Source organism: Mustela nivalis (assembly GCF_964662115.1).
Source record: "Mustela nivalis genome assembly, chromosome: 16".
Taxonomy (NCBI): Eukaryota; Metazoa; Chordata; class Mammalia; order Carnivora; family Mustelidae; genus Mustela; species Mustela nivalis.
Genome location: NC_139035.1, coordinates 18,074,136 through 18,089,512, shown reverse-complemented (window position 1 = coordinate 18,089,512; position 15,377 = coordinate 18,074,136). Strand labels below are relative to the sequence as shown.

Below are 15,377 nucleotides of genomic sequence, written 5' to 3'. Positions count from 1 at the left end.
GTCCTGGAGAAGGGACAACCAGCTTTGAGACTAATGGGCATGGGGTTCTATGTTTACAGGTATCTAAGCTTAGCATTCTCACCATAGGTACTAACATGTCTCGAAGTATCCCCACATCAACTGTGATAAACTACAGGGTCTAAAGCCCTAACTCCTGACTGCACTCTCAGCACTTTATGTCAGCCTGACCATCTCCCCAAGACTATCAGCCCTGTATTTTGTCAGTCTGAGGCCTGCTCCTTCTCTCCCCTTTGTTCTTGGCTATGAGATATAAAAGGAAGGTAGTGGTACCTATTGTACCTTACAAATATCGGGCTGTGAAGGAGGCTCAGTCCTTAGTGACCCCTCTCTGCTCTGCACTCGGGGTTTGACGTGACACGCCCTGCCCGGCATGTGAAAATGCCTTAATGAGATGTGTGGTGGGGCTAAGGAGTCATGAGGTTATTGTGGGTATAGCGCACGGAAGCAGTCTCACCACATGATGTTGATACCACAGAGCCCATGAGGCTGATGTGGAAAACATGCCAGGTATAGAGCCTCAAAACCTGGTCGGGTCCTGGAACTTCCCCAGACTTGCCATATGTTCTTAGGCAAGTCATTTAATTTCTGAGATTCATCTGTGAGAAGGGAATGGTGTCCATCACCCAGGGTGATTATAGAAATTAAATGGCCAAATTATAAATTGACAGTGGTATTCAACGGGAACTAATACTGTCTCTCTAAATAGACCACAGCCGCCTAAATGGCCAAGACTTTCGTACATTCTTGGCCGGCATTCTACTTTCCACACCATTCTCACCATTTCTAGAACATTAGTATAGGCTGCATAAATTGTGTTGATGAATTAACAAGAATGCCTCACGATTACTTCTGTAACCTTTCATTTAAAAAAAAGACAGTAGCACCTGACTCCTCCCCTAGGTACCAACTCTCACTGCATTGAAACAGTGACAAGTCCAATATTTTTCTTCCTAAAAAATCTCTTATTTGTTCCATTCTCTTCATTCTCTTGCCTTTAGACCTCCCTCACTGAAATAATCTCTTAACTGGTCTCCTTGCCTCTACCCTGGTCCCCCAGACAGCCCAACCTATGGTCAGACTTCAGCAGAAATAATTTTCCCAAATCAAAGTCTGGTCATGTTACTTCTTTACTTGAAACCCTTTGATGGCTCTCTAGTACCTTCAGGATGATGCCTGCCTGCTCTCAGAGTCCATCTGTGCTGTTTTGTGTCTTGCTATGTCTGCCTGTCACAACTTCTTCAGCCTGCCTTAGCTGCTTAGAGTTTCTCCCCAAGTACCACAAGATTGCTCTCCCTGGTGCCTCTACTTACTCCATTCTGTTTGTAAGGTCTCTGCTTCTTAATACTCAACCCCTCCCCCACCCCCATCTTTTCCTCCTACCTCTTTATTTACATTTTGCTCCCCATTTTCTTTCCCAGCCAATTGTCAAATATGTTGTTGTCTTTAAAAACATGTTGTCTTTAAAAACATGTCAGGAAGCCTTTCCTGACTACAGCTCTGATGCACTTATACTCTTGCTGCCTTCTAGACACTCCTATCACGTCACTTAGAACCCTTTTTGCACTTACCTTAAATATTATTCTCATTGGACTGGGAATTCCTTGAGAACCGCAATGGCATCATTAATATCTGTATCCCCAGTACCAAGCCCACTGGTGGGCACAAAGTAACTATCCAATAAATATTTGTGAGGTAGCACAAAATGTTTTTTCCCCAGTTGTATGAAATTTCACCTTTTAATATGTAGTGTTATATGGGAAAGGACACACTGAGCCACAAATTATAAGGCACCAACTTTAAGATATAACCAGAAACTTAAACCAAAAAAGATATAGGATCAGTCTAGGTTTGGATCTAAGAATATTTTGATGTTTCAGATTTTAGTTGCATGGGTTAAGGAAATACGTGTTCGGTTTCAGGCAACAGCTTAGAAAATGCTAGATGCCAAACACCTGGTAAGAAAAATAGAGCAAAATACATAATCCAAGGTCCTTGTCCTGCAGAAATTCACAGTCTCATAACTAAGTAGGAGACACACACCCATACAATACAATAGGGTTGGAAAGGGCCAATGGGACTCAAAGGCAGGGAGAAATAAGTTCCGATTAGGAGATAGAAATTTCTCAAGAATAGGATTTAAGTAGAGATTTGAAAAATGGTTAAGACTTTGGTAGGTGGTGGGGCGCCGGGGTGCTCAGTCGGTTAAGCAGCTGCCTTCGGCTCAGGTGATGATGCTGGGATTGATCCCCACATAGGGCTCCCTGCCCAGTGGGAAATCGACTTATTCTTCCCCCTCTACCCCTCCCCGCTTATGCTCTCCCTCTCTCTCTCTCTCTCTCCATCTGAATAAATAAAATCTTAAAAAAAAAAAAAAGACTTTGGTAGGCGGAATTATAAAAATTAACAACACAGGCAAGAAGGGGTGCAGCGGTGAGAGAATGCCGGCTGGACCCCGTGAGGGTGCAGTTGCTGTCTCTGCCGATCTGGGTGCCAGCAGAGGATGTGATGGGAAATAATCGGACAAGCAAACGCAACCCAGAAAGCTGAGGGTTTGGGATTTATCAGTAATGGGAAACTCCCAGAGATTTTAAAGGAGATTCTGGTTCCTACTTATTTGCTCAAATTTAAATAGTCTTGAGTTAGTAGTTTATTTATTTATTTTTTAAATGTACTCAGCTCAGTGTGATTCACTATTTGGCTACTGAGCAAACATTGGAATTTAATTCTGGGAATACTTACTGGAAGAGAAAGAAATGTGTTGAAAAAGTCGGCAAAGATTTCATCCTCTAGGAGAATTATAAGATTTGTAGAACCGATTATCTCTATATGGGGAGAAAAAGCAAACAAATAAACAAACAAATAAAACCTTATGAACCAGGGTTGCTTTGGGGATGAAAAAACGAAGAAATAGCACAGATTATTTCACTTGGCCAAATCTCAGCATTTAATGACATTTAGGATCATCTATCTTGATTTTTCCTTCTCTCCAGGACTCTTCTGTGCAATATCGCTCTGCTTAAACACTCCCAGCTGTGGGGAAACTCACAGCTTCCCAGGGCTACCCATTCCATTTATGAAGAAATGAAATCGTTAGGAAGACTTTCCTATTATAAACTGTCTTCTTTTATTTTCTTTCCATTTGCAGAAATTCTGCCGTCTGAAGCTCAACAGAATTCATCTAAGTCCTCTTAAATGGTTTGATGCTCCCATATTTATAAAACCATCTCAACCTTCTGTCCACCTCCAACCCTTCTGGCTCATCCGTCACTAAACAATTCCTCAACCTTTCTTCAAATGGCCTCCTTTCTACCTGGGTCCTCCCTCTCTGACTAGAGTGGCACCTGCAACTCAAGCACTCTGCATGCTTCCCAGGGAAGAGCAGAGACAACTTTGTCCATTTATATGTTCTATTGGTGTGGCCCCAAATGGGGTTAGCTTTGGGTGCTGCCATATTACGCTATTAACTCCACTATCCACTATCCTTTATTCATGCAGTCACTTCTCAGAAACCAAGGGCAGGAACTTCCATTTATTCCATTTGAATTTCATCTTGTTGATTCAGACCCAACAAGAACTTTGGTGAATACTGATTTGGTCACACAAAGTATTTATTACTCCTTTCAGGGTTGATCATTGTGTAGCGGAATTTAATCTGAGGGGATGAATGTTGAATGTCATGAAGCCATGCACAGAGAACACAGGTGGACTGTGTGCCCCCTCAAAGTTTGCTCTAACTCACTGTGTATGCTCTTTTATGCCCAATATTCAACAAGTGAATAATCCAGTTGTTTTATCAATGCCCAGCATTTTCCCATCATACCCAAAGTTTATAATGAATGATGTATAAAATGAGCAATATAAATACTGTATTAGTCCTGTCTCTTAGTCTAGTTAAATGTCTGGTGAGAATAGGAAGTGCCACTCACAGCTGCTAGAGTGCAGTTGTGATAATATAAGAAAAATAAACATTTTTCATGATGATGGTCACTATTGTCTTTGTGTAATAGAAATAGGAACCCCAAATCAAATACTATTACAGTACAGCTGATGTCTGGTTTGCCCTTTGCTACACAGATATCTCTGCTCTTCTTTTTAGAAGCATTCACTGATCTATTTTATGTAGTCCACATGAATGATTCCAAAACACATGTTTTTACTCCAGACTTCTTTCCTTGGCTCTAGTTCTAAATATCCAATGAGCTATAGGACATCTCTCCATGGACGTCTACCAGCACTTCCATCTCAACATTTTCAAAGCTGATCTGATCATTTTGTTTCCTAACCTGATCTTTTCCCCTGTATTCTCAATCTCAATCACTAGAACCGCCACTCTTTCAATTGTCTAAATCAGAATCCTGAAAATCATCTTTGATTACCCCCTTGTTCTGTTTCTCTTCCTCTCAAATACTCCCCTAAGAAATGGAGGACCGTGTTAGGTGGTCTCTCCTACATATCTCTGGAATCTATCCTCTCCTCTCCATCCATTAAGTCACTATCCTTTTTTCAGGTCCTATCATCTCTCACCTAATGGTCTCCCTAACTTTCCCTTCCAAGCGCTTTCCACATACTGCCACTATAGTCTTCTAATGCTGTGATTGTTAAAGCCCTTCCAAAACTATTCAGTGTCCTACAAATCTGAGGCTTCACCAGATCTGGCCTTTGGGTTATGTGCCAGCACCATACCATGCTTCCTCCTGTTTGCCAGCCAAGATATTGCTCTTTCCTACATGTGCTATGCACTCTCACTTTCAATCTCCATATCTTTGTTCCCATATTCCTATCACTTAAAATGTCTTCTCAACCCATGTGTTTGCAAATCACTAGTCATCAAGAACTGGTTTACATATGATCTTCTTGGTGAACCAATCATGGTAGAATCTACCACAATTGTAAAGTCAATCACTACCCCCCTGCACCATTATTTATATCTCCCATTATTATAATTAACAAGTCACTGCTTTCTTCCATTGATGCATCATCTGTCTTCCTCAATAGACTGAGCTCAATGAGATGAGGAGCTCTGTCTTTTAATATTCTTCTCCTAGGCACTAAAGTGCTTACATTAATATCTAAGCTTTATAAAAGTTGAATGAACTGTTCTTTCAAGAGTTCTTCAGTCTTTTGAGGTTTTGTTCAACTGTTGATTTATCATTCAGAGAGCCTGGCATGGATTTTTTAATAAGATTATTGAGACAATCTGAATGCAGGAAAGTGGGGTTTGGCAGAAATTTCCCAATTGATTGTGTTCCATAGCTATACATGCTGTTGGTGACAAGGGGCTCGACTATGACAGAATTTGCCACTAATAAGACTGTCTTAATAGGGTATAGAAACTAGGTTTTCCACATCTTTCCCTTCCTTATCCTACTATGTCTTCATTCCTGTGTTTCTATTTTCGCCTGTTCTGCCTTGAAACTTCCTAGTAATTTGGACAGGCCTTCAACATTCATTCCATACAGTAATACTGACTCGGGAACAAATGAGATCATTGGGTAATCCCAAACCTCAAGCTAGCCTTCTCCCTGGAGGAGACATGGCACGTGATAGCCCAATCCGTGTTTTTCTTCCTCCTTCTTATTGCTTTACTCTTCTATGATTGGGGCTCTGTCCTATTCTTAAAGATCAGGTGGCATAAAGTGGGGGTAGGAGTCGGGGAGGAGAAGAGGGAAAAAAGGAAAGAAAGGGCATGAAACATAAAAGCCATATGTGGTTTAAGACTGGGAAGGTGAGAGGTTTGCCTTAAGTAGGGGGAGCTAAAAGCCTCAGAAACATCCCTTTTAGATACTCACCAGCATTGCTCATGTTGCCATGCTTTCCCTGCCACTGTGATTGATTAGGAGGCAGAATTTTAGCCCCCAGTCAACAGAACTCCACCCCTTGTGAACATGCAGTGACACCCCCTCCAAGGGGTTCCAGATTCTATCAGGAAGTGGCCTATTTCTGTCTGGTGTAGACCTCAGTCTGAAGATAAGTCATTGTTACCTCATCTCCTGGATCTCCTGGAATGTACCAGACTCTTCCTATACTTAGGCTTTTAGTCCATATACTATTTTGTGTGCTCTGACAAGTTCTTCATAAATTGTTTTTAAGTTATATAGGTCCCGAGTTTTAGTTCTGTCTCTTTAACTTGACTCTCTGCTTCAGGGAAGCAAGGATCTGTTCATTTATTTCTAATGTGTCTCTTGTGTCTAAGATCCTTCTAGAAATTTAATAGGTACTTGGTGAATGTTTAATGTTTAATGAGTTGACTTATCTTCCAGATAAGCTGGCAAATTAAACCAACTATCCAAGTGTGTTTTCTACCCTTTCTCCTCTTTCCCAGATAGTTTCTCTTCCGGTTGGCTGTGGGTTGCTTCATAATCCATTGGCATGGAAAAGGAATAGAATAAACATTCGTTGAATATCTTCCATGAGGAAGAAGCTAGGCTAGGTATTTATAGTTTGTTCTAATTCGATTCTTAACCCACAAACTAGAGGTTATTACCTCCCTTTCTCTGAAAGATAGGAAGTACAACACAGATTTTAGTCTGCCCATTTGATTCAAGAGCCCATGCTAGTAAATCATACCTACTTTTCACATGGACTTAAAAATAAGCCCCTTGGACTTCTTTCAGTCCCTGGACTTCTTTCAGAAATTACTATGAATCTCTTTCCTAATCTTTGCTAAAGAGATCTGCTGCCATTTCCAGGGTAAAGATACACTGGGGTAAAGGAGACACCCAGAGATCTGGGAAATCATTGCCTTATAGTTTTGACCCAACACACAACCACTAAGTCCCAGAGCTGAGATGTGAACTCAAATCTCTCTAATTCAAAAATTTCCTGTAGTTGCCTATGAATAATCATCATCTTGGGGCACCTGTAAAATATATGGATCCCCGAGCCCCACCCCTGCCCTTCTAAGTCAGAGTTATCATAGGAAGGACATGGTAATGTACAAGTACCCCACGAGATTCTTATCATACAAGTTTGGGAGACATCTGATTCCCTTTCCTTTTGGGAACTAAAAGGTCTTGAAAGGTCAGGGATCATGCTTGAAATGCCTGTAGCCAGTGATGTTGGCTTTTAGTCCTTGCCACTGTTGAGTGACAACACTCCATTAAGTTGTTAACAGCTCCAGTAGCCTCTCTGAGCTTGGGGAAGGCTGGGTGAGTGATCGGGAGGAGAGAATGCTGCTCGCAGCCTCATTGAGGACAAGTCTGAAAGCACATTCCGTTAAGGAATGTGGGTGTATATATCAGTGTATGCCATTCTTTTAAGAAGAGACTGGAAAGGTTTTTTGTTTGTTTGTTTGTTTGTTTGTTTGTTTTCTTCTTTGCCCAGGTTATGATAGCTCTTTTCCAAAGGACAGGATAAGCTAAGGAATAGATGAGATTGGAGATTAGTAAACCATAAAGAGCTTCGCCCTGATCTCTCTCTCTCTCTTTCTCTCTCGTGTGTGTATGTGTGTGTATGTTATACTGACTAACAAAGGAGGTAACTGATAATTGATTGAAGAAATATGGTAGGCTACCAACTCATCTTGGAACACAAATCTCTTCACTTTAAAAATCACAATCACTTTAAAAAAGAGTGTTTGGTCTTTACATAAACCAAAGAAAGCATAACACTTCTTCAAATGCAAGTGATTATTGGTGGTTCATTATTAACATGCCTGGCACCTTCCAAATTTCTTCTCTTTGGGACAAGAAGATTTTTTAGACATGACAGGCTTCCCAACAATTCCAGAACTTTTCAAGTCTTTTAACCCTTTCTTGGGTATGACACTGATTGACTCTCTTCTCAGTAACTTTTGGCTAAATTATTAAGGTTTACAGAGGTGATGGTCTTTTATTTGAATATTCACTTCCTATGGGAAGAGAGCCAGAAAAATGGAAGAACTCTTTGATAAGATAACCAAGTGCCTGACAGCCCTCCAGAAAAAGGGAATTCAAGACTCTGGTAGGCTGATGCTTTCAATGAACAGAATAGCCAGGAGATACTGCCTGCCGAAATAATACCCACCAGTTTACAAAACCCTTGGAAGCTGAGTTTAGTGGTTTGAAAGTCACAAGGTGGGAGAGAATGAGCCACCTGGAAAGGGACTTAAGCACGGTTGTTAAACACATAGAAAGTTGGATGACAATAAATTGTAATAGCTGCCCCCTTGCAATCTGTTCTCTCAAACTGGCATCCTCTTTTAACAGTAGGAAAATATAAATCACACTACTTAGGAATTGGGTGAAATGAGCTGAAAGGAAATGACATAGACGAAGTGGTACTCCACGTCCTGTAGTGCCCAGCAGTAGTAGGTACCGGGCAATGTTTGTTCAGTTCCGCTGAGAAATGGATGTGAAGGTCATATGGAAAGCTTGAAGTCCTGCCCAAATATAAAGACCTAAAAATTGTGATTGAGGAAAGGGGACACTGAAAGAGGGTCAGAGAGAGATAAAGCAAGTAACACAGAGTCATTGTCCCAGTGTTAACTTACGAAAGCTTTAGATATAGTATTGACAGACAATAGAATTCTCCTAAGCAAAGCTGTGCCTTCTGATTTAGAACTTTGTGTGCATTACTGCTCATTGTTAGCTATCTAAGGAAAAGATGCAGCATGCAGATTTAGACCTTACTCCTAATTTTTGTCATCTTTGCTGATATAATAGATTTCAATAAAAGACTTCAAAATGGTGGTCGATGCAATACACGTAATTCTTAAAGTCAAAGGAAGGGCAATTTCTTCCTACATAAAGGGGTTAAAATGCTACATAATGCTACATAAAATGCTACATAATAGGACTTGGTGCATTTAGCTATAGTAATACAGAAAGAGAATAAAAACTGGGAAAGACTTTCACTAAAATAGGGCTATTTAGGGCTAAATAGGGCTATTTAGCTAACAATTCATTCTAAGGAAAGATACTGAAGTTATAAGAAGTATAACCTTTCTCTTTCTCTCTCTCTTTTTTTTTAAGATTTATTTATTTGACAGACAGAGACAGCAAGAGAGGAACACAAGCAGGGGGAGTGGGAGAGGGAGAAGCAGGCTTCCCACTGAACAGGGAGCCCGATGAGGGGCTCCATCCTAGGACCCTGGGATCATGACCTGAGCTGAAGACAGATGCTTAACAACTGAACCACCCAGGCACTCCAAGAAGTACAATCTTTTGTGACTGGTGATTAGTGAAGTCTTGGCCAAAGGCAAAACCAAACCAAAACAAAACAAAAAAACAAAACAAAACAAAAGCAAAATAAAACAGAAAACAAACAACAACAACAATAACAACAACAATGTATATAATCCTACAAAGAAAGGGTTAGTCTTGATCTTATATTCTTTGACCTAAAATATGTATAAAAATTCTGAGTTTTGGACAGAGATGCCTCAAGAAGTTGGCAACAATAATTTTATTTCTTTTGGTTGAGTGGGTAAATTTAAATTCAAATTTTATAATATGAAACAACTAAGGAATTTCAATTAATAAAATATGGAAATTGTAAGGGTCTATGCAGCCAGAGCGGCCCCACCACGGTTGAACTGCCATTTTGTTGTAAAACTCAAATTGACCTTGCCCCTCCCAGGGGAACTTATTTAAAAGCAAGTCCGGGAAACCAGTCCTATAACAAAGTCCAAATACAAGGGTGGGTCAGACCAGGTGGAGGTATTCAATCAATGGGGGCGCAGACTGTCTCCTAGCTACCAAGGAGTATGAGCCCCGCCTTTTGGGTACCTTTTGGGCGCCAATTCTGAACTAGTTGATAGGCTGGTTCAAATGTCTACTAGGGTAAATTGTAATTCAGTTGGTCACCTAGCATGACTGTGCAGCTTTCTCTGTGTGTTACAATCTCATTGGTCACCTGTGTGTGGCCAGGCCCAACCACATGGCCTTTGCTCTATAAAAGTTAGTCTGGAAAGCAGGAAGGGTTCATCCTCTCTGTAGGGGCGCCCCGACTGGTCTGTTTGTTGGTCGGTCTGATTCTTGATGCTTGGCGCAAAATAAAGCTTTGTATCAGTCTCGCTCCTTTAATCACGGACCCATTATTGGGGGACCTGATTTTGGGGGGACCCAACAAAAATGGCATCTGTTTAGGAAAACTTTTTTCCTATGATTTATGATATGCATGATTTATCAAATGCATGATTTTATTGAAAGACGGTGAACAAATCATAGCAATTTTAAATAATATTACATTTATAAATAATTTTTTATGTCAAGTTAAAAAATTTAATAATTCATATATCAATGTATGCCTAATCTATTGGATGTTAACTACAATACAAATAATTGCAAATGTTTTTGTTATTTTGGAAAAATATTCCCCTTCAATTAGTAAGAGCCCATTAATAATATTCTGCCTTCAAACTGAAAAGTAAATTATTAAACTTCTCATTAAACAATTTTGTGTGGCTCTTCCTTAGCCACCCATCCTAAGGGACAGGAACTTGGTAGTGTTCTCTGTATCACTGGGCCATGAAATTCCATCCCTGGAACTGCTCTGCTAAGGTTGTGTTTGTTGGGCTTTGGTGTCTGAGCAGAGGAAACATAAAAGGCCTCAGAATTCCTATCCTGAACTCCTCTAATAAACTCCTACTTATCCATCAAAACGCAGATCAGAATTAAACCAACATTTCATCTGTGCTACACCTGTACTAAATACTTTATTTACTCATTCACCAACTATTGGATGTGTATCTATTATGTGATGAGCTAAACAAAAGCATTTTGAATATTTTATAAAGTTGCTAAAAAACAGCAGCCATTTCAGCTCAAAGGGCATTACACACGGTTTTGTTTTTGAGATACACACATACCTATCTATATATATATGCATAGATATTTATACATGTATACACCTGTATACCTTATGTATCTATATATCAACGTTTCTAGTTATCTATCTATAATTTATACCTAGTGTTTGAATTCTGTGTTTACTCTTGTCCACACACCTAAGTTTAACAAGAAACAGACCTTCATTATGTTTACCAGATGCCTGGATAACACTTGCTTATGGATATTTTTGCCCTCCTCTTCATCCCTTCATTTTTTCTTAATTGATACTTCAACACCAAATGGAGAGCAATTGCCTTTTCCAGGCTCGTGTAAAAATGTGCCCTCTGGTGGGCGTGGTGAAGATTACACCCTTCTCTCTACAACTCTGGGGTTTTTTGCTGTTGCTATTGTTTCTAAATTTATCTTCAGTTGGTTTTACATTCCAAAGGTTTTACATCCAAAGATACAAATCCAAAGGATTACTTTCAGAGTGCTCATACCTACTGCGATGTGAAGAGAACAGAAGGACCTTTTCATTCAAACATCAGGTCTGTCCATTCTGCCATTATATCAGCCCTTAGTAATAATTCTTTGCGGCGTTGTGATCATGCTAATATTTATTATCTTACCTCAAAAGTACATATTGTGAGACATAATAATATTGGGAGGGATTAATTACTACAGGAGATGAGTTCATGAGCATCTAACAGGAGCTCAAAAGTACTCAGAAAGGGACAGATCTGTCAGTAGATGGCTTTGATATCTCTTCAACTTCTATCTTTGTAGAGAGATAATATCTTGACATATTAATATATTAATATTAGGCTTTGCTTTTCCACCCTTGTGAATAACTTCTTCCCCAGTTAGTGGCAGACGCTGCCACAAGATGAGGTTTGCTTGTAATTGTAAGAAGAGTCAATTTTTAGATTAAAAAAATCCCAAACATGCTCTTAATTCAAAAATAGGAGGGCTGAGTGAAATAGAAAACAGGAGTTTGCCATATCAGTAGGAAAGAATGCAGAGGAAAAACAGATTCCCTACTTTTCCAACCTCAGGACACTCGAAGAGGTTCAGCTAGGGTTCAAGGAAGGATGAGCTGCAAGGTTAGGCAAGTCCTGAAAAATACCCAAGATTGTGAGAGAGAAACAAGGGGAAGGGACCCAGAGGTGACAACCAGGAAGAGGGCAGGACCTACAGAGAGAACTGCAAAGCTCCATGGGTCACCAGGACCAAGGAGAGGCAAAGAAGCTGAACTAATGCCTAAGAAATATTTTATTTCCACCCCACAGACCACGGTCACCCCGGATGGAGAGCCGCATTGTTGCCTGATTGGATACCCTACTGGTGCAAGGTGAAAGCCCTCCCTGGAAAGTTGGTGCCTGCCGGTCACATGCATGTCATCCCGCATTCAGAGACATTGCTGACCACCCCTGAAATGACACTGGGAGGCACCACCCCCTTTGCAGTCACTCTGAAGGCTCACAGCTCTTCAAACCACAGAGTAGAAAACCTTAACAAGAAGACAATAATTCACCCCTGCTACACAATAACTGTTGAACTAGGAAATTAACCAGGAAGAGTAAGTCCAGAACCAAAGGAAGGCAGGTATGTCCAGTTCTCTGAAGAACTAGAAGCAAAAGGGAAACTGGAAGGATGATGACCCCCTAGAACCCCTCCCCCAGCCTCACTCTGGAATAAATAAGCCACTGAATTTCATGACACATGAGAACCAGAAAGGAGTTGTTCTAGGTGAGTCTACCACTTGGAAATGGATTGAGATATGTACAGAATAATGGGCTGATCTATCCAGGCAGAAGAATCTGACAGACTCTACACTCAGTGAGACTCACTCCTGGAAGCACACGGGCCCTTTTGCACCCTTGCTATGTGCAAGGTGCTGCTCTGTTGTGCTAGACCCTATGGAGGAAATTGCCTTCCAGGAGTGTGGTGATGTTATCATGGTATCACATATGCCCGAACTCACCAAAATATATACATTAAATATGTGCAATTGCTTGTAAATTAAGTATATCTCAATAAAGCTGAAAACAAAAGATCTCTTTGACAAACCATAAAAAAATAAGTCAACAATTGTTCTCTGAGCCCTTTCTAGTTAAAATAACAGTTTAGATTTCGTGTAGGTATTGAAGAGATCCAGAAAGAGAAAGGGTGAGGAGGTGCTTACTATGATGGGTAAATTATGATGTACTAAATGTAACTTGTGGTCAGTCTTCTCTTGGGTGAGTGAGGATATATATAAAGACCCAAAGGGAAGATATAGTACATTTATTTTCATGTTCTCCTTGGTGGGGGGGGGGATGTGAAGATTACAGAGAGGAGAAAGGCAAAGAGAATGCCTTGGCTGGAGTTGAGGAGAGGAAGAGGAGGTGGGGGAAATACTTCGGGAGCCGAGAATGAAGGTCATTGTGACATGCCTCTTGTGTTTCGGTTGCCTGTCCCAGCACACTGCTCAGCAAATGAGACTGAGAGAAGCCAGAGGGGAGAGGGGGTAGGTCCATCCCAGTAGAGTCTGCTGCCTCGGTCGTCTTCCTCTCTACCACTACCACTTCCCACAACTTCTCATCCAGGTGTTTCAGAATGCGCAGGTGATAGGAACCATTCTGGGCTTCCCCAGGTTCAGACATCAACAAATGTAACAATACCACACCACGGAGAAGCCGTAGACCCAGATCATCAACATGGCAATGAAAGCCACATGCCAGCAGAAGAAGGTGGTGACAAATATAATGTCGTTTTCATCATCGTCCATCCATTTATAGCCAGAAATTGGTTTGTACAGCATAAAACCGATCTGAATCAGCCAAGAGCCTGTCAACATATAAAAAAAGGCCTTCATCACCCAAAGCTGCAGCATATCAGGAGCCCACAGCTCTGCGACCACCACCAGCGCCAGCAGGAGTATGGCCTGGGTGAGCAGGACGTGGGACTGCAGCTCCACACCTTCGGAGTCCTGCATGTGAGACACCATCAGAGGCAGAAAGAGAAACATGCCCAGGGCTTGGGCGCCCTGCTCCAGAGCAGCACACCGCTGGGGCAGCAGGTTCTGGCTCACCACATCCACACACCCACTCAGAAAGAAGGCCATATAGAGAGTGAAGTGTTGCCACTGTTTGCGGTACAAAAAGTTTCTCTGATGATATATCTTGCTGATAAGTACAAACTGTCCCTTTATGTTATGCAGCTCTTGGGCTGCTAAAATGAAGGCACTTAATATCTTCACCAGCCCAACATAGCATACTTGCTTCAGTCTTGCCCATCGTTCTTTGCTCCAGGGATAGCTTGGCAGATACTGGACAGGGTAGTTGCATATTAAGGCCCTGGAGACTAGTCGTGCATGATAAAGTCCATAGAAGAAGAGAGAGAGTCCTGGGTACAGATGGCCCTCAAAGCCTCCCATGGAACTGAAGGTAGATCTGACCAAAGGGAGAGAGAAGCAGCTCAGAAATGGTCGCCTTGGGTTCTAGAGCGTGGAGGGAGCTTCCTGAAGCCTACTTGTATCTTCTCTCCAGCTCGCTGCATCCACATACACGGGGAAATGGCTTTGGAGGAAACCCAAACTTATGCTGCGGTGGGTGTCATGGTTTCCGTTCTGGTCTTCTGCTCTGGTTCATTGATAGCTAACCAAGCATTGCTAAACAGTAAAATGAGCATATTCTCCATCACAGTGCCTGGACACCTGCAGTTCTCCGAGATTGTGCTATAGACTCCCCTTGCCTCTCCTCCTCGTGCTCTTCATGCCACGCTACCTTCCTTACTTCCCGAACTCATAGGACGTAAGGAAGAGCCGAGAGAAAGCATGGAGAGGACTCAGTGTGGGGCATATCCCTTAAGATTCTTCACGTATAATCTCATACAAGTGCTAGGTACAAATGTATTCTCCTGGGTACAAACAGTCTTAGGTAAACATATACGTACAATATTCAATTTCTCTGATGTTATTTGAGGCTTGCCAGAAAAATATTCCCTCCTGAGGATCTGTCTTCTGCTGATCTCCAGAGAGATCTTTCCTCCTGAGAGTCTTTCCTCTGAGCTGAAGCAATGTTTTTCCAAGTTAAAATGTAGGTGAACAGGTTCTACTCAGCGGTGCTAATTCAGAATTTCTTGAGGATGATGTCTTGAAATAAGCATTCCAAGACACACTCCCAGGTAGCCCTTAGGCGGACTAAAATTTGAATCACTTAGTAGTATGTATGTACTGGTTAGAAAGAAGATCCTATTAAACTAAGCTTAGTGTGAAGTAGCCATCAAATATTTTCTCTCATGAAATAAGCATTTAGTTAGAATGTAATGGTCATATAACCCTTCATGACAGCCAGTCAAGTGCAGGAATATCTCAGGTTAAATTTTTCTCATACTGATCCTACATATTTCCATTTTGGTTCATTTGTTGGTAAATTCTCTTTTGGTCTATCAACGGATCTTCCATTTTATTTTATAATTTTTAAAAAGATTTTATTTATTTATTTGACAGACAGAGATCACAAGTAGGCAGAGAGACACGCAGAGAGAGAGAGGAGGAAGCAGGCTCCCCACTGAGCAGAGAGCCCAATCCCAGGACCCTGGGATCATGATCAGAGCCAAAGG

General features: G+C 41.3%; 1 protein-coding gene and 1 pseudogene across 7 annotated transcripts in view; both read right to left on the bottom strand.

Moving 5' to 3' along the window:
• RGSL1 (regulator of G protein signaling like 1) overlaps positions 1 to 5,905 on the bottom strand; it is a 74,929-nt gene extending 69,024 nt beyond the window's left edge. For 5 of the 6 annotated variants that reach the window (XM_082702850.1, XM_082702849.1, XM_082702851.1 and 2 more), the window contains exons 1-2: positions 5,811 to 5,905; positions 2,761 to 2,843 (exon numbers count right to left, since the gene is read on the bottom strand). In XM_082702850.1, coding sequence (XP_082558976.1) covers positions 2,761 to 2,843; positions 5,811 to 5,823 — 96 coding nt within the window. In that variant the 5' untranslated portion in view covers positions 5,824 to 5,905. Of the gene's footprint in view, positions 1 to 2,760; positions 2,844 to 5,810 lie in introns of those variants that run through there. The other variant, XM_082702855.1, reaches the window with a different exon arrangement.
• Positions 5,906 to 13,416: 7,511 nt separating this feature from the next.
• LOC309849874 (transmembrane epididymal protein 1A pseudogene) lies at positions 13,417 to 14,190 on the bottom strand (annotated as a pseudogene). Its single transcript has one exon. The product of its transcript is annotated as a transmembrane epididymal protein 1A pseudogene (transcript).
• Positions 14,191 to 15,377: the final 1,187 nt, after the last annotated feature.